Here is a 23,390-nt window from a genome sequence, read left to right on the forward strand (position 1 = left end):
CTGAGGGGACAAGAGAAATTTTCTAAAAAGAGGAAAGTCTCATCATTAGAATCATGATACCTCCTGAGACCTATCACAGCAAACTTCTCCATCTTAAACTGAATGGAGAGAGTAGATGGGGAGGAGAAAGAAGGGGAAGCAAACAGAACATTAGGCTTCCCCTAGAAATGGTTCCTTATAATACTGAAATGTATACTTACTTCTGGGCTATATTATATTAATGCTATAGTTTGGATCTGGAACGTCTTTCAAAGACCCATGTGTTAAAGTCTTGGTCATTAGCTTGGCGGTACTGAGAGGTGGTGTAATCTTTAAGAGTTGGGGCCTTGTGGGAGGTCTAAGGTCACTTGTGATATGACCTAAGAAAGGGATGATAGGACCCCCAACTTCTCATTTTTCCTATCAGCCAGGAGGTGAGGGCTCTCCCATGGACTTCCATTATAAAGAGTTATCTCAACACAGTCACCAAAGCAAAGGGCTGACCATGAAATAAAACTTCCAAAACTGTGAGCCAAAAAAAGCTTCTCCTCTTTTTAAGTTGACTATCTAAGATATTTTGTTAAAGGAGAGAAAGCTGACTAACAGTAAACTAAAATTAAGTATACAATAAAGTCTTGATAACTTGATTGTTAATTTGATCCATCAGATATGTCTTAAATAGCTACAATATATGTATATATCTTAGTATATGTTCAATATATTTTCCTAAACACTGTGATAAAAAGATGAGTAGGTAGATGCCTCATCCAAATACTCTTAAAATCTAATGAGAGAAAAAGACAACCACAACAATATAAGGGAGAGGGGAAGGCTTTAATATTGAGGCAAAACAAAAAATATGTAAGAACAGAGAGAGCTGAGGGCAACATCTAACCTTGGGCAGAAATTAGAATTGAAGATGAGAGTAAAGGAGCTGTATGAGTAGATGCTCAGAAGTAAAAGATGGAAACGTGGGGTTTTGCAAACTTACAAGGAAATTAAGATAGGAAATGTTCTTCATAGGGTGTTTATACTGGCTCCTATCCAAACAGGCTAAGTTTCAGTAGTTTCATCTCTTTTTACTTAAGATATCTTGGGAATATCATCCTGGGGTCAAGCAGGTGGCCCATTATAATATTTCTCTCTCTAAACTATATTATTGTACTATATGCCTTGTAATCCTGGTGACATTGATATAAGTCTGACATTTTCCACCTTCTATAGAAAGAGATTTCTTATTTGTGAATTCTAAAGCACAGGACTTTCACATAATAAGTGATTACCAGAGCATTCACTTTTTCAGGCAGAAAAAGAAAAACAAATACTTTTCCATCTTTTCATAGTGGATATAAATTTATTTAGTTTACAAGTTTCAAAACTTCTATACTTCTATACAAGAAAATGCAATTAGATGACAGTAGAGAAAAATAAAAGAATTTTCTGCCTTACTATTTGAGTAACCAAACTTCCTATGTTCAAGTCGTCATTTATTTCTAATTGCCTAGAGAGTGACTGTAAAATGCTACTCTTGCTTTAGCAAGCACTAACGAGTTAATGAAAGCCAAAAGAATACCTCAGAAAATCAGTAGTTTTATCGTCTGTGCTTCATAAAGTAGAAATTTTGCCAAGTATTTTTTCTGTTCTCATTATAGATACATGCTGAAAAAGATCACAAGCTTCATTACTGAAGATGATAAACTATGAGCAGCCCCTCTCATGTCAATCATTAACACTGGAGAGACAGACATTCCTCAAAGAGGATGCAGGAGTGAGGGCTGGGAGGCATCCCAGTGTCCTTGCTCAACAGGTATATCTACAAAGCGTGCAAAAGAGGGAGTAATGATAGGTAGTTTTGTAAAGTTCAAACAGAGCACTTATTTAATTTGGGGTAAAGAAAGAAAGGAGGGGGGAAATTCACTATAAAGTAATTAAAGGAATTTGTACTTTGGCCTACAAAATTTAATGTGATGAGCAAAGACATCTAGGTTTAAGTCTAGAGAGTTGATGAACAAATTAAAAGAGAAAACAGACAAAGAAAGTTGATTTAATTTAAGAAACTAATCAAGAACAAGAAATTTTCATGTTACAAAAGTACACTGGCTCAAAAATTCTTAGACTCTAATATTTTCATCATTTTTATAATATGGAAAATAATATTTAATGTTTTGAGGGTTGAGTTATAATCAATTCATTCCTGGTCTCATTATCAGATAACTCAGTTAATATTAACTAATCTCAGGTTATTTATTTTTATTTTTTTAAGACAAAGCATTTTGAAAGAACACATAATTGAAACATACAAACTATTTCAGTTGTATCTGAATGGGATGAGACGTGTATTACATTTGTAGTATATATATAATTTTAGCCCTCCTAAAAAACATAAACCAAGTCAACTATTCAATTCATAGAAGAGGGCCACAAAATGTTGAATATTTGTCCTTTATAATACAGAACATATTTTAAGTTTTAGCAAAAGTTCAGCAGATTAATCTCTTTTTAATTAATTTCAATATGAGAAATAACAAGTGTTTTCACTATGTGTATTAACCACCCAAATTTCCAGGTAAACCTAATGTATGACTTATTAATACCAATAAAAAAGATCTCAGAACACTCTGCTTATGTATTAAGATGTTCCAGATTAGTCAAATTTTTGCTGAAGAGAAAAGAAATAAATGTTTATTTCACTAAACAAATAAAATGAGCAACAATCTGGAATAGCAATTAGACTGCATTCATGGATGAAAATAGCCTTCATTGATATGTTATTGTAATCACTGTTTAATATACAGTGGTTTATACTTAAAGTAGGAATTCATAACAGAAATTTAAAACCCACTAACTGGATAAGGGAGGAAGAAGATGGCGGCGGGGGCGAGGTGAAGTGTTGGCCGTGGAAAGGGGTTCGGGCGCGGGGGGTGGGGGGACACGGAGCGATGGCCCGCGACGGCAGCAGGGGAGGATAAAAAGCCATCACGCCGCGGGTGTGGGTGGGAGGGTGGGGTGGGCGCCCGAGCGCCACAAGAGTATGACGGGGCTGTACGAGCTGGTGTGGCGGGTGCTACACGCGCTGCTCTGTCTGCACCGCACGCTCACCTCTTGGCTCCGCGTTCGGTTCGGCACCTGGAACTGGATCTGGAGGCGCTGCTACCGTGCAGCCTCCGCTGCGGTCCTAGCGCCGCTGGGCTTTACGCTCCGTAAGCCCCCGGCAGTAGGCAGGAACCGCCGTCACCACCGGCACCCGCGCGGGGGGCTTGGTCCGGCCGCCGCCCACCCCCAGCTGCGCTGGCGCGCGGATGGCCGTTCCCTGGAGAAGTTGCCTGTACACATGGGCCTGGTGATCACCGCGTAGGAGCAGGAACCCAGATTCTCGGACATCGCGAGCATCGTGGTGTGGTTGGTGTATGGCCGTGGGTATCTCCTACATTAGCGTCTACGACCACCAAGGTATTTTCAAAAGAAATAATTCCAGATTGATGGATGAAATTTTAAAACAACAGCAGGAACTTCTGGGCCTAGATTGTTCCAAATACTCACCAGGGTTTGCAAATAGTAATGACAAAGATGATCAAGTTTTAAATTGCCATTTGGCAGTGAAGGTGCTGTCCCCAGAAGATGGAAAAGCAGATATTGTGAGAGCTGCTCAGGACTTTTGCCAGTTAGTAGCCCAGCAGCAAAAGAGATCTACAGATTTGGATGTAGATATGTTAGACAGTTTACTTAGTTCAAATGGTTTCCCTGATCCTGATTTAGTATTGAAGTTTGGTCCTGTGGACAGCACATTAGGCTTTCTTCCCTGGCAAATCAGATTGACTGAGATTGTCTCTTTGCCTTCCCACCTAAACATCAGTTATGAGGACTTTTTCTCTGCCCTTCGTCAATATGCAGCCTGTGAACAGCGTCTGGGAAAGTAGTGATCCCTGGTTGCATAATTTGATTTCAGGCTTTTGGAGAAAAGGACCCAAGTGACTCTGATGTTTACAAAGCACCTATGAAACCCTGTGCACACCTAGTTCATATTCCTCGTAATTTATCAACAAACACAAAAAAGTGTCTTACTTGAGAGTGAGTGTATGAGTGTGTGTGAGTGTGCGTGCATGTGTGTGTGTATGGAAATAAACTTATAAATGGGGGAAGTATTGGAGAATGAAATAAGTAGACCTACAACTTTTAGCAAATAGCAGCAATGTTTTAGGAGCTGAGATTTCACATGTAAAGCTTTGGGCCCCTACTGCTTCCCTGTTTTTGTGGGGAGTAAAGGGAGGGAATGACTAAAACTGTTTGGGTTGTTGTTTGGGGAGAAGGGAGTAATTTTTGTTCTGTCTTTCCTAGTGACCAAACTTTAATTTTTTAAAATAATATATTATTAAATGGAGGTATTCTTAGTTTGAGGGAGTTGCAGAGAATGGATTTCTGTGTTGCTCACTTATTAAAAGTTTGCTCCTCTTCAGAGGAGAGAGAATACCTATCTTAAGATATCCGTCCATTTTCATTTCTTACTTCATTGTAGTTAAACAGTGTGACTTGAGAACGTTGCTCTGGAGTCTGTGTTCTGTGTTGTAAAGAACATTTGAAAAAGAACTCTTGATACACTGAGATGCAAAATTTTTTTAAAAATTATTGAATTAGGCAGTCAGAAGGGAAAAAGAGGTGAATAAATTGTATTCTTTAAAGTAAAGATGGAAAATTTCCTAGAAAAGAGAAGTTTTGATTTTCTATTTCATGTAATGTTGCATAGTACCCAAAATTGGTTTAAAAAATATTTCCATTAACTATTTTTATTTAAAATGAGCATTTGAGAGAAATTACCAGGGCAGCTCTTTTCCTTAGAAGTAACCTGTTCTTCCTTGAAATAACACCTGGGATTTTTTTTTTTCCCCCAGTAAATTCCAGTGGTGACTTTGCATAAAAAATTAAGTAGGATTGAGGCCTGTGTGTGGGGAAAATATTACCAAAGTCTACAAAAATAATTTAGATTAATTTTATAGGACAGAGAACTCACTGGTTCTGTTTTTTTTTTTTTTTAATGAATAAATGATTTCTTAAAAGGTGTTTAATATTTTCCCCTCACTACTGATCCTTGGACAGAAACCATTCTTTATATTTGATGGAATGTTCTCAGAAAACTCTTTCCAACAAGTGTACAGTAGTTATCTAAAATTGTACATTTAGAATGGAGTATTATAAATACTAGGTCTCAGAAGTCTGGAAAACAGCAAAGAAGACTGAATTTGGAAAGCATGGTCTGGAATTGCTTGGCAGATTCTAAAGCAATGAATAAATGTTTCTGCTTTGGATTATAAAACCCCATTTATGATTTTTAAAATACACTTGAAATAAAAATGATTATACTAAAAAAAAAAAAAAGACCCACTAACTACTTAAGCAACAATATTGACAGCACAAATTTCTTCCCCATGGTAGAGATGGAAATGAATATTTAAAATGTCAAGAATGCAAGTGGCAAGATTATCTATGCATGTTAACAGTGAGCTTGAATTTTAAGCTTCCAAATTTAAATGGGAAGACATATTTTGCCACCTTCTTATATTTTTCTTAGCTGAAAAGAAATAGATTTCCCTGGATTTATTACTATTGTCTCACAATCTCAAGGTATCATGGTTTGTTCATTTATTATACCTGTCAGCAACTTTATATATTTTGCAGAGTCGATTGTGAAAAAATACCTTTTTAAAAATCTCTTTTAAAGAATGAAATTATGGCATTTGCTGGTAAATGGATGGAACTGGAGACTATTATGCTAAGTGAAATAAGCCAATCCAAAGTCTGAATGTTCCCATTTGTTGAATAGACCATCTTTTCTCCAATGTATGTTTTTTGGCTCCTTTGTCTAGTATGAGATAACCATATTTATGTGGGCTTGTCTCTGTGTCTTCTATTTTGGTCATTGGTCTACATGTCTATTTTGGTGCCAATACCATGCCAGTTTTGTTTTCTTTTGCTCTATAGTATAGTTTAAGGTCTGGTATTGTGATGCCTCTTGCTTCAGTCTTCTTGCTAAGAATTGCTTTGACTCTTCTAAGTTTCTTATTTTTCCAAAGTAAATTTCATGATTGCTTTCTCAAATTCTATGAAGAACATCACTGGGATTTTAATAGAAATTGCTTTAAAGCTGTTTAACACTTTTGGTAGTGTGGCCATTTTGGCAATATTAATTCTGCCTTCCCAAGAGCATGGGAGATCGTCCCATCTTCTAAGGTCTTCTTCAATTTCTTTCTTCAGTGTTCTGGAGTTTTCATTGTAGAGGCCTTTCACCTCTTCTGTTAGATCGATTTCCAAGTTTTTTTTTTTTTTTTTTTGAGGCTATTATGAATGGGGTGGTTTTCCTAAATTCTCTTGCAGTGGAATCATTGCTTATGTATAGGAGCATTTGATTTATGGGTATTGATTTTATATCCTGCTACTCTTCTGAATTTATTTATGAGTTCTAGAAGTTTTCTGGTGGAATTTTTTGAATCTTCTAATTGTAGAATCATGTCATTGGCAAAAAGTGATAGCTCGAGTTCTTCTTTTCCTATTCTTATCCCTTTAATTTCTTTGCCCTGTCTGTCTAATTGTTCTGGCTAGAGTTTCAAGAACAATGTTGAATAGATGGGGTGAAAGAGGGCACACCTGTCTTGTTCCAGTTTCTAGAGGGAATGCTTTCAATTTTTCTCCATTTAGAATGATTAACACAGATAGCTTTTACAATTTGAGGTATTTTCCTACTATCCCTAGTTTTTCTAGTGTTTTGAACATGAAGGGGTGCTGTATTTTATCAAATGCTTTCTCTGTGACTATTGAGATAATCATATGATTCTCATCTTTAAGTCAACTTCTTGTGATATATTACATTTATTGATTTCCAAATATCATGCATCCCTGGGGTGAAACCCTCTTGATCATTGCACACTATCTTTTTAATATGTTTTTGTGTGTGATTTACCAGAATTTTATTGAGAATTTTTGCTTCTATGTTCATCAGGGATATTGGTCTGAAGTTTTCTTTTCTTCATGTGTCTCTGTCTGGTTTTGTTATCAAGGTGATATTTGCCTCCACGAATAAGTTTGGAGAGTTCCCTCCTTTTCTATTTCATGGAATCACTTGAAAGAGTATTGGTGTTAACTCTTCTTTGAAGGTCTTGTCGAACTTGGCTGAGAATTCATCTGGTCCTTGGCTTTTCTTGACTGCTATGCTTGTGATGGCTTCTTCTATTTCATTGCTTGAAATTGATCTGTTGTGTATGTCCTCCTGCTTCAGTGTGGTAGATCGTATGTCTCTAGAAATTTGTTTATGTCTTTGAGATTTTCTATTTTATTTGAGTATAAATTTTCAAAATATGTTTGTTTCAATTTCATTGACTTCAGCTCTGATTTTAATTATTTTTTTTCTGATTTCAAGTATTTCCCATCTTCTACTTTCAATGTTGATTTGTTCTTCCTTTTCTAGGGCTTTGAGATGGAATTTTAGATCACTTATCTATTGATTTTTTAATTCTTTTAATGGATGAGCTCAATGCAATGAACTTTCCTCTTAGTACTGCCTTCATGGTGTCCCAGAGATTTTGATATGTTGTATCAGTGTTCTCATTTACTGCTAAATATGTTTTTATTTCAACCCTGAGTTCTTCTGCTTTCCATTCATTGTTCAATAGCATGCTCTTTAGTCTCCAGGTGTTGGAGTAGCTTCTATTTTTTATGTTATCATTGATTTCTAGTTTCATTCCATTATGATCTGATAGAATGCAGGGTAGTGTTTCCTACTTTTTTGTGTTTGCTGAGAGTTGCTTTATGGCATCACATATGGTCTATTTGAGAGAAGAATCCTTGTGCTGCTGAGAAGAAAGTGTATTTGCTTGATGATGGATGAAATACTCTATATATGTCAGTTAAGTCTAAATCATCAATTGATTATTATTTAGTTTTATAGTTTTTGTTAAATTTTTGTTTGGAAGAGCTATCCAGTGGTGAGAGAGGTGTGTTAAAGTCACCCAGTATGATTGTGTTGTGGTCTCTTTGAGTCTTGAAACTGAGAAAGATTTGTTTGATGTACATAGATGCTGCATTGTTTGGGGCATATACATTTACAATTGCTATGTCTTGTTGATGTGTGATTTCCTTAAGCAGTACGAAATGTCCTTTCTCCCTGCTGACTAACTTTGTTTTGAAGTCCACATTGATGTGATGATGGTCCCTCTGCTTGTTTTCACAGTCCATGTGAGTGGTACGTTATATCCCAACCTTTCACCCTCAGTCTGTGGATGTCTTTCCCTAGGAGTTGAGTCCTTTGAAGACAGCACATTGCAGGGTCTTTTTTTTCTTAATCCAGTCTGCCAGTCTATGTCCTTTAATGATGAGTTTAGTCCATTAACATTCAGGGTTATTATTGAGATATGGTTTGTATTCTTGGCCATTTTGGGGTTTATTTGGTTTTTAACTTGACTTAGTTTCTCCTTTGATTGACTTTTCCTTTAGTGTAGTTTCTCCCTTTACTGGTTTTCATAGGTTTTTGTTGTTGTTGTTGTTGTTGTTGTTGTTGTTTGTTTTTGTTTTTTCATTTCCTCCTCATGGAATACTTTGCTGAGAATGTTCTGTAGTGCACACTTTCTGGTTGTGAATTCTTTTAACTTGTGTTTATCATGGAAGGTTTTTATTTCATCATCAAATTGGAAGCTTAATTTTGCTGGATATACAATTCTCAGTTGGCATCCATTTTCTTTCAGAACTTGATATATGTTATTCCAGACCTCCTGGCATTGGGGATCTGGCTGAGAAATGGGTTGAAATTCTCACTGGTTTCCCCCATATGTAATTTGATTTTTTTTTTTTTTTTGCCTCCCAGCCTTTATAATTCTATCATTACTCTGGATGTTAGTCATTCTTATTGCAATGTGCCTTGGACTGAGACTACTGTAATTTTGCACATTTGTGGTCCTGTAAGCCTCTTGTAGTTGATTTTCCATTTCATTCTCTAGATTTGGGAAGTTTTCTGATATTATGTCATTGAAAAGATTGTGTATTCCTTTGGTGTGTATCTCCATGCCTTTATCTCTTCCAATAAATCTTAAATTTGGTCTTCTCATGTTATCTCATATTTCTTGGAAGTTGTTCATGGTTTCTTACCATCTTTTCTGTGTGGTCCACTTTATTTTCAAGATGTATGTTTAGTTTTCATTGTCTGAGGTTCTGTCTTGTAAGTGGTCTAGTCTGTTGGTGACACTTTCCATTGAATTTTTAATTTGGTTTACTGTTTTCCTTCATTTCAGGGATTTCTGCTTGATTCCTTTCTATAATCTCTGTTTCTTTATTGAAGTGATCTTTCACTTCCTGTATTTTCTCTGTGGTATCATCCTTTATTTCAAAGATCAGTGTAACTATGTATTTTCTAAACTCTGTCTCTGACATTTCTTCTACAGTGTTGTCCATGGATTCTATTGTTGGAATATCTTCGTTTGTTTGAGGCACTTTGTTCCCTTGTTTTCTCATGTTGTTTGTGTGTCTTCTTATCTAGCAGTATGGGTCAGAGGCAGAACAGTTTCTCTCCTATAGTCTTCTAGTGTCCCTGAAGGCTTCCAGCACCTCACCTTTAAGGGGGAGATCAATATTAATAGTTCCACACAATACAAACTATACACAACCTTAAACCAAATGGTTCCAATTAAGGATATACAGTAATGAAGTGTTCGATTATTATCTGTGATATAAACATTAAGCTTGCTAAAAAGGGTTTACTGTTTCAAATGATGGACAATGAGGGAACAGAAGTAGTGTAAGATGTGATGTATATGAGGGAGGAGAGAAGATATAGGTAAAAATTTATAGTAAGAGCGAGGGAGGAATTAATAGAGATTGGCAGTTTAGTATGATAGAAGTGAGAAGGAGAACCCAGGGAGACAGATAGGTGAGTGAAAAAATACATACAGATGTTTTTTAAAAGTAAAAATATAAGACTATACAACAAAACTTGAATATACTATTCAGATATTCCATTCCTCAATAAATTGTTGTGTGAACCCTGTTTAGATTCGAAGATGGTAGATGTGTGAGGGAGGGCAATAAAAAGAAGTCTCAATGGAAAATTAAATGATTACTTGTATTGACATCCAAAAACTTTCCCAGCTTCCCTTCTCCACCAATAGGTGGGGTTTTCTGAAGTTTGATGTTAGCTCCATCCAGTGGGGGAGCAGTTGAGTGGGTGAGCCAATAACAAGGTGCCCTCACACCTTCTTCCAGTCTTCCCACCCACAGTAGCTGGCCCCTTCTGTCCCTGCATCCTTCAGGTCTCACTGAGCTGGAGAGAGCCTGGTTTAATCCAGTGTCTCCAACCTGTGCTCCCCCTGAGGCACTGCCCCTAGTCTCTGGCTTTCCACAGGCTTGCCAGACCCAGACTGGGCCATGCCAACCTAGCTACAATCTGATGCACCTGAGCTTCATCTTCCCCAGGCTCTGTCTTGCTGCAGTCCCAATATCTCAGTGACCCTTCAACTTGCAGGGGAACAACCAGGGATGTGCTCACATGAAGAAGTGACCCTGCAAAGAGGCAACCAGATGTCATCCACTAACATATCTAGCAGAAAGATCTCAGGTACAACCAGACCTGCAGGTACCCCAATGTATCCCCAGGCTGTGGCCGGTGTCCCAAGATGGCAGCAGCTGGCTGTAACTAAACATGTGGATAGTGTGAAAATGAACTTCCAGGCAAAAGTGGGCAGCAGGTGATCTGCTGCAGTGTGCAGATGATCTGCAGGTTAACAGCGAGTAATTGGTGGGTGGATGGGTATGTGAAAGGTGGGTGACAGGCAAGCAAGAGGTAGGCAGATGGGCAAATGGTGATTGATAGGTGGCGGTAAGAGAGCGATCTGTGTGCAAAAGATGGGTGATCTCTGCATAAAAATGGGGGGTAAGCAGCAGAGGATCATTGAGCAGTGACTGCAGCCTCACAGATAAACACTATTTTCTCTGCTTGAATTCTGAGCAACAAGTGAATGCAACCTTCCTCTAGTCCACTATTTTGGATCTCCACATATGGTTTATTTTAATCTGTCATTTGGCATCAAAGAAACAGTTCAGGGCCTAAAATTAAATGGAGGAACTTTTATCAATTGGAAAAAGAAAGTCAGATCCATGGGTTCATTAGTGCTAATTAAAAGAAAAAGTACTATGGCCACAAAGAAAAACATTTATGTAGGGAACATGATTCACAGCACTAATACTGTGATATTTTTTAATTCCGATGTCCCCAGTCATCACATATGTAGTATATGGGAGAATATTGACATTGTTTAGTAGGCCATTTTCAAAACTGCATACTCATTCAGAAAGTACACTAAAACACAAAAATATTTAATGATAATCTTGTAAATATTGTTACCTTTGCATATATGTGAAACTGAAGTATATTTTTGTGTCAATATTTTTTAAATTATTCAATGTACTAAAGTGTCTTAAGATTTTTAAGACAGCTCTGTTGAAAACACAGAAACACTGAGTAGTTATTAAAGAAGTCCATGTTGAAATGATTAAACTGAGATTTTGAAACTCAGGAAATTAAATACCATCTGGTTGTTCTAAATCAGGTTATGAGTTTAGATAACATATTTGAAAAATTATTCATTAAAGAAAGAGTTTCTGTTGGCAGCTCTCATCCATTTTTGGTTCTTGAATTGAATATAAGAGGGAAATTGTGATAATGTTAGATTTAAAGACTTTTCTTAATAAGACATATACAACATCAAAGTTAGGAATTAAAAAAAAAAAAGTTAAGAATTAGTGGCAGGGCTGTATTGTGGCAAGTTATATACTCCAGATTTTTCTACCCAGAAAAATACAGTGGGCTATTCCCTAAGGAAAACAGTTCTTTTCACCACTTCTCTATGAAGATCACGTTTTGTCTTCTACACGTTTTGTCCACTTGGCCCTGTCAAGGCTTCCTTCTCCCCTCCATGAGCTCTTCTATCCAGTCTGTATTCATCTCTGTCCACATACCCCATGGACATCAGCCGTTCTCAGTACCTGCTTACACCAAATAGGAATTTCTCAGCCTGAAAATCTCCTCTCAGCTCTTTCCATGCCTCTTTTGGAAATGTTTGCTGTTTGCAGACTTTTGGTCTGTATATGTGACACTCCTGAGTAGAAACATTTGTTTCTCCAGATCTGAATGGCACAGATTTAACTTCTGTGCAAGACACTCCTGTGACTTCAAGAAAAGAAGATACACATGTTCATTTTAATGTGGACATTGAGTTCCAGAAGCATATTGAAAAATTAACAAAATGTTTGTAATCATCAGTCACTGAGTTCTTAAGGAAATGGTCCTCATCTGGGTTTGCGCACATAGTATACTTAATACAGGATCATATAGAAGTAGGTCACATGATTATGTATATTGACTTGAAGAAAGTCAAATCAATGATTTCTTAGAAAATGGTTTAGCAATCATATTATCTAATAACATTATTTAATATTATTCGAGAGTACAATTTCATTGTCTTTTATGACAAAACAGGAGCATTCTTCTCATACTACAGAGTTAAGGGAAGCAAGTTCCTTAATAATTACCTCAAGTTCCCTTAAGAACCTAGTAATTACTTTCAGTTACAGAGTCATTTATTTCTTTCATTAAGATTCTTTGGGTTGAAAGATAGTATAAGTGGCTGTTAGTTTGTAAGAATATGGGAGAGGACAAGCTGGGTATGGTGGCACATTTCTACAATCTCAGCAACACTGAAGACTGAGACAAGAGGATCCCGAGTTTGAGGACAGCTTCAGCAACTTAGAAAGCCCCTGCCTCAAAGTACAAAATAAGAAGGGCTAATGATGTGCCTCAAAGGTAAAGTGCTCCTGAGTTCAATCACCATTTCCAAAAACAAAAGAAAAAGAATATGGGAAAGGAGAAAAGCAAATTTTTAAAGCAGGTTACACTTCCAAATTGCACAGTTCTTAAGATTAAAAGCTTTTGGTTGCCTTTTGCCAAGTGGAATACCAGTTTTCCAAAAAGACTTTAGAATCCTTTTATCACCTGAGATTGTTTCTGAAAATTTCCTTCTCTGCAGGAAGCTTCTCAGCATCTTCAGTTTCTAACATTTGATATTTTACTTCTAAGATCTGCTGCTGTGGCATCCTTTGTTCCTGCATTCGAAGACCTACCTTTCACTGTTTCCTTCAGGACCATGGTTCTCAGGAGGCACCCAGGGCAGCAGTGGCAAAAGCACCCCCTGCAAGGTGGACAGCTTATCTGTTGGGCTTTGGGGACAGAATGTCTACATTTCTCACTATCACTTGATTATTGAGGAGGGTTGAACAGGTTTGCCGTTACACCTTCCCTTCCAAAGCACCATCTTAATACAGAATTATGCAATTGTAGGGATAAAATGGAAATAGTGATTTGAGCTCTGAAGGGGGTTTTGGGAAACAGGTATCAGTTTAAACTTAAACCAGCATGTGATTAATAAAAACATCCCCCAAAATTGACTTTTGTATTTTTGTTTCAGGAGGAAAAGAAATGACGCAAGCTACAATTATTTTTTTTTAATTTCTTAGGGACTCTTCAATTAGACTCTTAGATTAAACTCTTAGATTAGACTCTTAAGTCTAATCCAGGAGCTTGTTGAAACCATTTCTATACGTATTGCTAATTCTTCAGTATCTTGTATTTCTCTTGTGGTGCTAAATATTTTATATTCTTCAGTCATGTAAGATTCTACCTGTGTACATAACTTACGTTCTTGAGTCAGTTGAGCTCAGGAAGTTTTGCAATACATCGTAGGTATAGATGATATAGGGAAATGTCACTCAGACACAGTAGAAGAGTTTGGGGTGATAGCCACAATAAGTTATCAACAATCATGCCATCAGACTGTGTTTGGCTCAGGTTACTTTGTGAAATTATGCAAACCTTTGCTTCTTCATATACTTGTGATGATCAGAGAAAAGTGACACAAAAAAATATATGGTCTCTGGCTTATGTAGTTTGTTTTAATCCCTTAGGTGCAGCTATCTTCTTGGAATTCAAACACTACAAGCCTAAAAAAAGGTTTACCAGCACCCAGTGTTTTTCTTTCATGGAGATGGATGAGATTAAGCCTGGGCCAATTGTACTAGAAGTGTAAGTGATACACATATAGGATTCATACTGTGTTAATGGTTACTAGGGCATGTTACTTCTTAGTCCCTCTTATCCAGAATGTGACATGGAATAGATCAATCATCAAAGTACTTTAACAATAGTCTTTCTGTTGTGTTTACAGATGCAAGAAATCCACTGAGTTTAAAAGAAAAATTACAGTTACTGACCAAAAAACCACTTTATCTTCACCGACATCAAACTTTGCACAAGGAATGATTCTGACATAGATAACCTGAAAGTAGTATAAATTTTACAACTCAGTACAAACATCATAGCTCTGTGTAGCATATTGACCCTTCAGGAGGCAGAAAGTGAGTGATATCATAGACCAGTGAGTCCATTGCAAAGCAGTACCACAGAACTAAAGTCCAACTGTCGTATAAGACTCCTTTGGATACAGGTTTTTTGTACATTTTGAAACATGATTGTGCTTTTCTATAAGTTGTGCAATTAATAGTGTTTTCCAATTTACCACTGTTCCTACCCTGCTTCCTGGAACCGTACTGCTGTGGTAGGTATGCTCATCTTCCAACTTAATACAGCAATAAGAATGTGCTAGATTTTACACATTTGCTCACTTTTGCTCCAATGTGCTCTTTCATTTGAATTAACTTCAAACTTTGAATTGGGTAGCATAGTACCAGATAATGCTTTGAAGAGAACTGGACCAGTTATGGTCTGTCTTATACGCTGATCCCTAGAGGTAACCTAAATTCACTCTGATCTGATAGTTCTGCTTAGAAATAGTATGCCTTGGCCAGATCAGTATCCCAAATGGGAGTGTTCCCCAGATTATAGCTGTGATGTTTTTCAGATAACCATATTGTTTTCCTAAAAGTGAACACAATTTTAGTCATGTTGATTGTTGTTCTTCTATGTCACGTTGCTATTCTTTCCAATAATGATTTTTGGGTTAACATTGAAACCATGTCAGAATAATTGCAAATTTTTTCATGGGTTTATGTCTTCTAAATCCTGTCATCTAAAAATAAGTGGGTCAGATGCTAATGAGACACTGCAGGAATGACTGCTGATTTTCTGACAGATTGTGAAACCTCATTTTTAAAGTGATGAGTATGCAAAATCTGGAAAGATATTCTATTTTCTTAACATAGGTTGATAGGATTCCATTTACTTCCTATTTAGATCTATTGACATTCATCCCTATGAAATTATGCAGCTCATTAGCCTATTATAATTGGATTGTTTGCATTACTTTTGACTTCATGATGAGACTTAAATAAACTTTCATAGTACACGAGGTGGATATTTGATACACAGTACATTAAGATTTGTGAGGGACTTTTGTGGGTTAGATGTAGCACCCACATATTTTAACATTCACTCTTTTACATGAACAATGCACGAGGGGAATGCAGTGTCAATACTTGGTCTATTTCTGAACTAGTGTAAACCCTAGTTATACCAGCCAATGTTTGCTTTTTAAAACAAGTAACAGTTGTTTTAGCCCTTGCACTTCAAGAGATCTAGTCTTTATTTTCAGTTGTCTATTAGGTCAATTCTGTTTACTAAGTGAATGTTAATAAAAACTCTATGAGCCTGAAAGAATTCTCAACCACATTAGTCTTGTCTCTCATCTTGGTTGGGTTAATTTCAAATTCTAAAATAATTTCATCTACAATACTTCTAGGAAATGAAGAGTTTGCCTTAATAAAATGTTCATTCAACTAAAACTCTGGAGTTGTCAAATCTCCAGACTGTAAACTTCTCAAGGGACAAGAACACCATTTTCTCCATGTCTAGACTTTCCAAGGTGCTTGGCAGCACTCTGTACCCTGTGGAGTACTCAGTACCTTTTTGGTTGATGTTGCTGAGGAGATCTACAAAATACTCCCTTTCAAACCTACTATTAAAATGTAGCAAAACTGAAAATTGTTCTCTTTTCTCATAGACAATAACACATGTATATGAGAGTGATACTTTATATGGAGAAGCATCTAGCATCCTTCACATTAGCATGGTTTAAATGAACGAATATATTTCTTCAGAATTAACGAAGTTTAAATTGAACATTATGAATAGCTTAGTTTTAATTCAGGCCTGCATGAAATGGCAAAACAAAAAAAAGTGATTGTCTTGAAGGCAGTTCACACAAAACACTCCATACCTCCCAAGTTATTTAAATTCACTTTCCATTGGTGAGCTAAAATGAGCTGCTGAATAATAACTATAACTGTAGTCATAATACTTTCAGGCTAAAACACTACTGCTTCACCAATGAAATAATCTTAGCAACTACACCCAGAAACAATGAGCAGAAGAGGCGTTCTGAAACATTTCACTTTTGAGACAGAAAAGTTTGAATCAAGGGACAGTATTCTCTACACCATCAAGAGGCACTTACTTTGGGCTTTGCTACAGAAGTGCTACACTCAGATGGATGTAAGGGGAGACAACTATGGGTGGGTTCAGAAATACTCAAACTTTCCATCTTACTAACCAAAACCAGTGGCTTTCCATCTTACTAACAGAATAAATATCAAAAAAAATTTTTTTAAGGGAAAAATACTATTGTTTTGAATGAAAAAATAAATTTACCTTTCCTGTTTGATTATCTTCCTACCTGGTTTCACCTTTATTTAAATGTGATTTTTAGATTAGAAGTTACATTTGCCCGGGTACAGTGGCACACACTTGGAATCCCAGGGGCTCCGGAGGTTGAGACAAAGCCAGCCTGAGCAAAAGCAAGGCGCTAAGCAATTCAGTGAGACCCTGTCCAAATAAAATACAAAATAGGGCTGGGGATGTGACTCAGTGGTTGAAAACCAGAGTTCAATCCCAGTACCAAAATAAATTAGAAATTATATTAACTGCAGCATTGCCTTATGTCCTTAGGAAGTTAAGAGATATGCTCAAAATTGGTGTTGGTGACTTCAATTTTATTTTTACATGGTTAAAATGGCATATGCTACTACATGAAGTTTTCCTATTATATACAGCTGCTTCTGTTCTTTTTATTAAATGGAAGTCATGTAGAATGAATTCCTCCTAGAGCACTCATGAATTCCTTTTGAATTCTGAGTTATCTTCTTTCAGAGATTCTGTCTTTCTAAACTACTGTCTTCAGTAGTTTCAGGATAAAGAGATTTTGTTTCACACTGAAGCTTTTGCTCCCTTTTCAGAATACTCTTAGTGAATTCAACAGAACAATGACATGTCATGCTCTAGGTTTCAATAATCCTATTACTTCCTAGGACTTAAAAGAATGGAGGAATGTAGCCTTGCAGTAAACAAAAGTACCAGCCTTTTACAATGTTAATTTCATCTAAATCTTTAAATGTGCTCTAAAAGTGACTATAATTGATAGTACAGCTTTGGAGAACTAGTTCTTAGAAGAATCATTTTAAAGATACTCGTTACAGGTTCAGGAATTTAAATATGGTACAAGTTCAGATTCTGACCCTTAATTGAGTTTTCAGTAAAAGTAGTAGTGTTCAAATATTCATTGTAAACTAGTATCTAACAAAAAAAGGATTTAATTCAGCCCATAGTTGCTGATTGAAGACACATCAGAAGCCTTAGAGTTTCCATCATTCTTTCTCATAGGATTATACTCTTGTAATTTTTTTGGTCATATTTCTTGAAAATCAGTGGCAAGGTATGGGAAGGAGAAGAGACTGTATATTTTAGAAAAGAAATGCCCTATTTTCTATAGACATGACGTATCACTTTGATTTTGCTGTTATACACCCTGAAAGCAACAATGGCAAATGCAGTAGAACTTCAGGTAGAACAATTCTTGCTGCTAATGTAAACTCATTCTCAGATAGGCAGTGCGGGTTGGAAAAAAGCACATGAATGTGCTATAAATAGAACCACAGACTTCTCAGGAGTAAAAGAAATCCCTTGCTGAGTCCACAGGTGAACAAGGGCCAGCTTCCTTAACAGTGAGTAACAGGGAGTGTGCTGCCAAGTCACTGTCTTCACTTCTGACTCTGAGTTTACATGCTTTCCAAATGGCACAAGCCTCATGACAATCCAAGGAATCAACAGACACTTGAGGAATATTAATAAACAATCTTTTATTTACTATCATTACAAAGAACTTCAGCAATAAGGGGAATAAGTTTAGGAAATAAGTTGAGTAAACATTTTTAGCATAACAATGTGACCAGATATTACAATAGAAACATCAAGCTTATGAACACCATTGCTCTCCATCAACTGGACTGCACTCAAAATAGGATAATGGAAATATATGATCTTAAAGCATTTCCACAGGAAATGTTCATATTTTACAACATTCTAAATCTTTTAGCAATTATATATGCTACTTTAACTAAAACACAGGTATTCCTTATTGCACACTTCAAAGTTGGAAGGCTACATTAGCTTAAGAGGTAATCATTATTTAAAAGGGTAATGATAGTTTAGAATTTTTTGACTCAAAAATGCACACAATGCCAAGGCACCTTAGTTATAAAAATAAACCCTTAAGACTTTTGGATTTCGAAGCCAATAATTCCTTTACACAATGAAGAGTGCACAGTCCCACATTCTGACTAAGTGTCAGAGGTCATGGTTACAGGCTGTTTTAAAGCCTGCGAACAGTCCTGTCTACTGCTCTGAGAGGCAGATGAAGGCTCATCTCTAGAGCCTGAAGGTGTCAAGTCTCTTGCAGCAGGTGACGGTGAGTAGTCTTGGGGACCATGGTTTGGGGGTGGTAATCGGGTACCAGGAATGAAGTACTCTCTTGGACCAAATGAACCTAAAGGTCTAAGTGGTGCGGGTCCTGGCAAAAATTCCCGAAGGTCAAGAGGCAGATCCCATTTTCCAGGTGGAATGCCTGGTGCATATTCTTTTAAGCATAGTGGTGGATGGACACCAGGACCTGGAAAATAAAAAGGAAGTTATGTAAATACCCACAAATGTATAAATGAGGATGATTTCAAGTATGTTAATATAGTTTCTCATCATTTCTCCCAAGCCTAGAAAATCAAGTGGTGACATCCTGCCTTGACAGGAGAGGCAGACTGAGCTTGAACAAATTTAGCTTACAGCTTATGGCCAACCAGCCATGAAGCAACATAGGAAGGATTTAAGCATGGCTCTACTTAGCTCCAGGCTTGTTATTTTTATATCCCCACCATATAATGGCAGAATTATTTCTATCTCAAAAGACCTCCATTTTTATTTGGAAGTACTATATACCATGACAAGAGGATAGATTATGAAATAAGAACTTCATTGCATCAAAGAAATTTTGATAAAAGGAAATGCCTCTGTCTACTACTGTATCAATCAAAAATTCATGGTGTATTTCAGCATGGACCTTATACATGCCATCAGAATCAAGGTGCATGCCCTCCTGGAAAAGGCCTTCCCCAGCCACCTAATTCAATTCAGCAACATTTATTAGGTCAGTGTTAACTCCTTAATACTTCTTCTGAATTTTCTCAAGGTGAGGAGGGTTTGACTTTTCCTTTTCTATATTCTGTAACCTATTGCTTATGCTTCTATCATGGGTGGTTATGACTTTATGTTGTAGGCTGTACATATCTGTGACTTTGTCATCTCATCCACCTTTCCATCCATTGCACTACATAACCACTGATTTCCAACAAACATCTGCACAAATAATTTTTCTGGTTTTCCTGTACATACCCACTTTCCTTGTTTATGAGAGAGAGCTACTGCCTATCACGGTATAAGATTATGTAGTGCCTGCCCCATGTGCCCCAAGAAACTGGAGTAAAAGCTAAAATGTACCAAGCCACCTTTATTCCTGCACTGTAAAGCCCAGAGATAGCAACTGGTTTAGCAAGGAATAGAAAGAAAAGATGAATATGATTTACAGGTCAATCAGTAGTGTTCAGATCATCATACCAAATGGTGGAGGTCCAAAAGGCCCAACGAGCTGAAGTGGCCAAGGAAGTGGCCCAGGAAGTGGTCGAGGTGGCAGTCCATATCGAACAGGTGGTGGTAGGGGCCCTCCCACAGAGGAGCCCATGAGAGAGACCCCTGGGAAACGAGGGGGCCCTTTGGTAGCCACATTAACCTGAAATTTAAGATTTGAAAGCAGTTAGTTTTAAAATTCCTGTATATTAAGACAAAGTACCAACCAGGTAAACGCCAAAACCCAGGACAGGCACCTGTCCAGAGAGCACCATCAGTGCAACAGAACGCTACCACTCCCACATGTTCCCATCGACAGCTGACAGAGGTTAGAAGGATGCCACAAGAACGAGCAGAGTGTATTACTGATTTTATCTGCACGGGAAAGGGAAAGGCAAGAAGACTGGCAGAAGGTATTAACAGGTGATTTCTCACCAGTACGTCATGCTCTATACACTACAGCAGATTTCAAAGGGAGCCCCTCCCCAACCACAGCTCTTTCATCACAATAGCTCAACACTTGCATATTAAGAAGGTACAGAACATAATGAAAACTCCATTCACTATGCATGTAATAACAGCTATTATTCAGAGTATCTTTGGCAAGCCTTTCATATATCATTCATAATTCACAGAACTTTAAGTAGTGTCTTATTTTAACTAAGAGGGAACTGAGGCAAATTTGCTGAAGGTCTCAGTGCATGTAAAAGTTATGCCAGGAACTCAATCCCAGGTTTGCCTCTAAGCTATGCTCTTCCCACCTCTACTCCTCTCTATCAAAGGGTCTCTACTCTCTTTAAAGTCTTCAACTGAGAAGGGGTTTGGGGTCTTATCTAAGGTGCCCTTAGATAAAAACATTTCTCAAAAAATGTATATTCCTGGTATAGACATACAAGAACTCGCAAGTATTTTCCAACACGATACTACATACACAAATTAGAAAGACAGTGCTTTAGTATTTACTTTCATTTATGGTACACCGTATGAGATAATGACTATTTCCTATGGGAAGTGGGTTGGAAACTAAGCAATTAAATTTTTATTTTAATACAGAGCAGCAGAAGACCTACCAGACAAAATAGCTACACACAAGTTACTAAAGAATGCACTCATGTGAACAAATGAGTCTATTGCTTGGGACTGGCTCAACAGGTCATTTCACATTATCATTATTCACTGAAACACTGTTTCACTTCCAGAAAATCTGTTACCCATCTAATTTAAATCACTCAAAATCAGGTTTGCCTCCTACTGTACAAATGGAGGAACTCCCAAACAGCATACTCCCAAGGATAATAATGATGAATTATGTAAAGTATAATGAATTTACTTTGCCTTAGAACATTCAACACAAAGTACAATGTGAAGTTGGAGTGATGACTTTTCACATTCTGAAGTTAATGATGGTCACACACACTTCAGCAACACTCCCAACTTAAGGAGAAAAGTACGTTCAGTACTGCATGCAGTTTAAGGCAAACAAGGTCAATGTCATGCTCCTCATATCCTTCCCAGAAATATACAGAACCCCGTTCAGTCCTCAACCTCTAAATACTTACTGCTACTGGATATTTAGCCAAAGAAGTAACAGTGGGAACTGAGTGGGGCCTCAGGTTCATGGGGAATGGTTTGCTTTTCAAAAAACAAATGCGGGAGCACAAATAGAACACAAACAGGGATGATGTCAAGAGCAAGTGCTGTAGGAAGGCTAATGTTCCTGGCATGACCTCATGATTCACAATGCCTGCAGAATTTACCTTGCCTCACCCATCACCTTGGCTGGAGAAAAGCTCCTGGAGGTGCTGTTCACGGGAGCTGGACCACGTCCCAGGTCTGTTTGAAGTCAGATAATGAATTTAGAATCATTCCAACGTAAAAAGAATAAATATTCTGCATCCACAATCCTAGAGTCTTTGAAATGACTTGGCCCCTTACCAGAGGCAAAGCATTTCCCAGATACTTCAGAAGACCATTGAGGATGAGGAAAAGGTCCATCCATTGACCCTTGGGAAAGAAAGAACAGAGCCCTTGCATGTATTTTGCACAAGAAAGAAACCAATTGTGGGCAGGTCAGGGTTCAGCAATAACTAGAAAGCAACATTAAAGACTGGTTGCCCAATATATGAGTCACAATTTATGCAGAGACTTAAATCAGTAAAAAAAGAAATGCCTTGGATTGAAAGACCAGCAGGAAGCCCTGCACATTAAAAGTACTGGTCCTGACCTTCAAGCGATAGCCTTCAAGTATGTAGGCTGGCTTTTCTTCACTCTGTATAACCTGACTTCCAATCTTACCAATACTATAGACATATTTAAAATTGGAAATAAGACACAGTATATTTCACATAATTATAATGACAATGGAAATATAAATGCTGCGTAGAGTTTTAAGGCTACTTTTAGAATATTTGGAAAAGGAACACTATAGAGAGTTAATTTAAAGATAAAGGCTTACACTTCACAGTGTAAAATTGTAAAGGAAAAATAATAATACAGGGACCTCCAGGAAAAAAAAAAGTTTTCTACTCTACAGCAGATTTTATAGCACACTATTTATCCAATAAGACAAAATAAGGAATCTTCTTCTATATATGTACAGGCCCACATTCTATGTTTTCAATAGAACACTCAAAAGGGTGGAAAAAAACCCTTGAAACAGTTTATTACAAAACAACATGTGAACGCTCACCAAATTCACTTCTACCCATATCTCTTCCATTCAGAGTAGCAGAGACAGGTCTCCCAGCTGGCTCTGCTGTCAGTGGAGGGGAACTTTCTCCAGCACTCACAGGGGACGGGCCAAAAGACCCATTCTGGCTCAGTAGACCTAAGGACAACAATGTCTTGTTCCCACTTAAAAGCAGACTTCACACGGTCCGCCCTTTAGCAAGTCATTCAGATTATTTCATAACCATTACACACAGAAATAAAAAGTAATTTACATACACTCTGCACCAAGAAATAGTCTACCTCCCCTTACAAAGTGCTCCCTACCTCTCCGGGGAGGATTTTGTGTCTTTGCTCTTCCCGCCATTGGTTTTAGAATCACGGGTTCATCTTGCTGCATTGCCATCATTTGGGTCATTTCCAATAATCTTGAATATTGAGAAAGAATGGACTTAAATGTGAAACAGTAATCTACTCCTTCTTAGATACCATCTAGTATAGTCTTAAAACACTATAAAACATACAGGAAGCTATCAAAATCACATACTTATGTCTCAAATTAGCAGCTTCCCTTCTCTCTTCAGCTATAGCTCTTTCTGCAGCACAAGCTTTGAGCTATTAGAGAAAGAAATATTCAAATTCAGTTGTGTAGGCTATACACAAAATAAGAAAAGGGGGGAAAAAGTCTTACCCAGTTATCATGAGCTTTCTTCTCATGAGTGGCAATCTGAAAAAGACAACACATTAAAAAAAAATGTTT

The 23,390-nt window shown here is 37.3% G+C and overlaps 2 protein-coding genes across 2 annotated transcripts in view; one reads left to right on the forward strand and one right to left on the reverse strand.

Moving 5' to 3' along the window:
- The first annotated feature begins 2,983 nt into the window (after positions 1 to 2,983).
- Positions 2,984 to 4,591, forward strand: LOC124961093 (dehydrodolichyl diphosphate synthase complex subunit NUS1-like). Its single transcript, XM_047519837.1, is given in 2 exon segments — positions 2,984 to 3,376; positions 3,378 to 4,591. Coding segments are annotated over 2 exon segments (885 nt in total). The 5' UTR covers positions 2,984 to 3,010; the 3' UTR covers positions 3,897 to 4,591.
- A 13,539-nt stretch (positions 4,592 to 18,130) lies between these two features.
- LOC124961384 (transport and Golgi organization protein 1 homolog) overlaps positions 18,131 to 23,390 on the reverse strand; it is a 7,795-nt gene continuing 2,535 nt past the window's right edge. The window contains exons 2-9 of the mRNA XM_047519960.1: positions 23,322 to 23,357; positions 23,178 to 23,245; positions 22,958 to 23,058; positions 22,653 to 22,790; positions 21,899 to 21,967; positions 21,721 to 21,796; positions 19,955 to 20,126; positions 18,131 to 18,959 (exon numbers count right to left, since the gene is read on the reverse strand). Coding sequence (XP_047375916.1) covers positions 18,930 to 18,959; positions 19,955 to 20,126; positions 21,721 to 21,796; positions 21,899 to 21,967; positions 22,653 to 22,790; positions 22,958 to 23,058; positions 23,178 to 23,245; positions 23,322 to 23,357 — 690 coding nt within the window. The 3' untranslated portion in view covers positions 18,131 to 18,929. The remainder of the gene's footprint in view (positions 18,960 to 19,954; positions 20,127 to 21,720; positions 21,797 to 21,898; positions 21,968 to 22,652; positions 22,791 to 22,957; positions 23,059 to 23,177; positions 23,246 to 23,321; positions 23,358 to 23,390) is intronic.

This window comes from Sciurus carolinensis, chromosome 12 (assembly GCF_902686445.1).
Source record: "Sciurus carolinensis chromosome 12, mSciCar1.2, whole genome shotgun sequence".
Taxonomy (NCBI): Eukaryota; Metazoa; Chordata; class Mammalia; order Rodentia; family Sciuridae; genus Sciurus; species Sciurus carolinensis.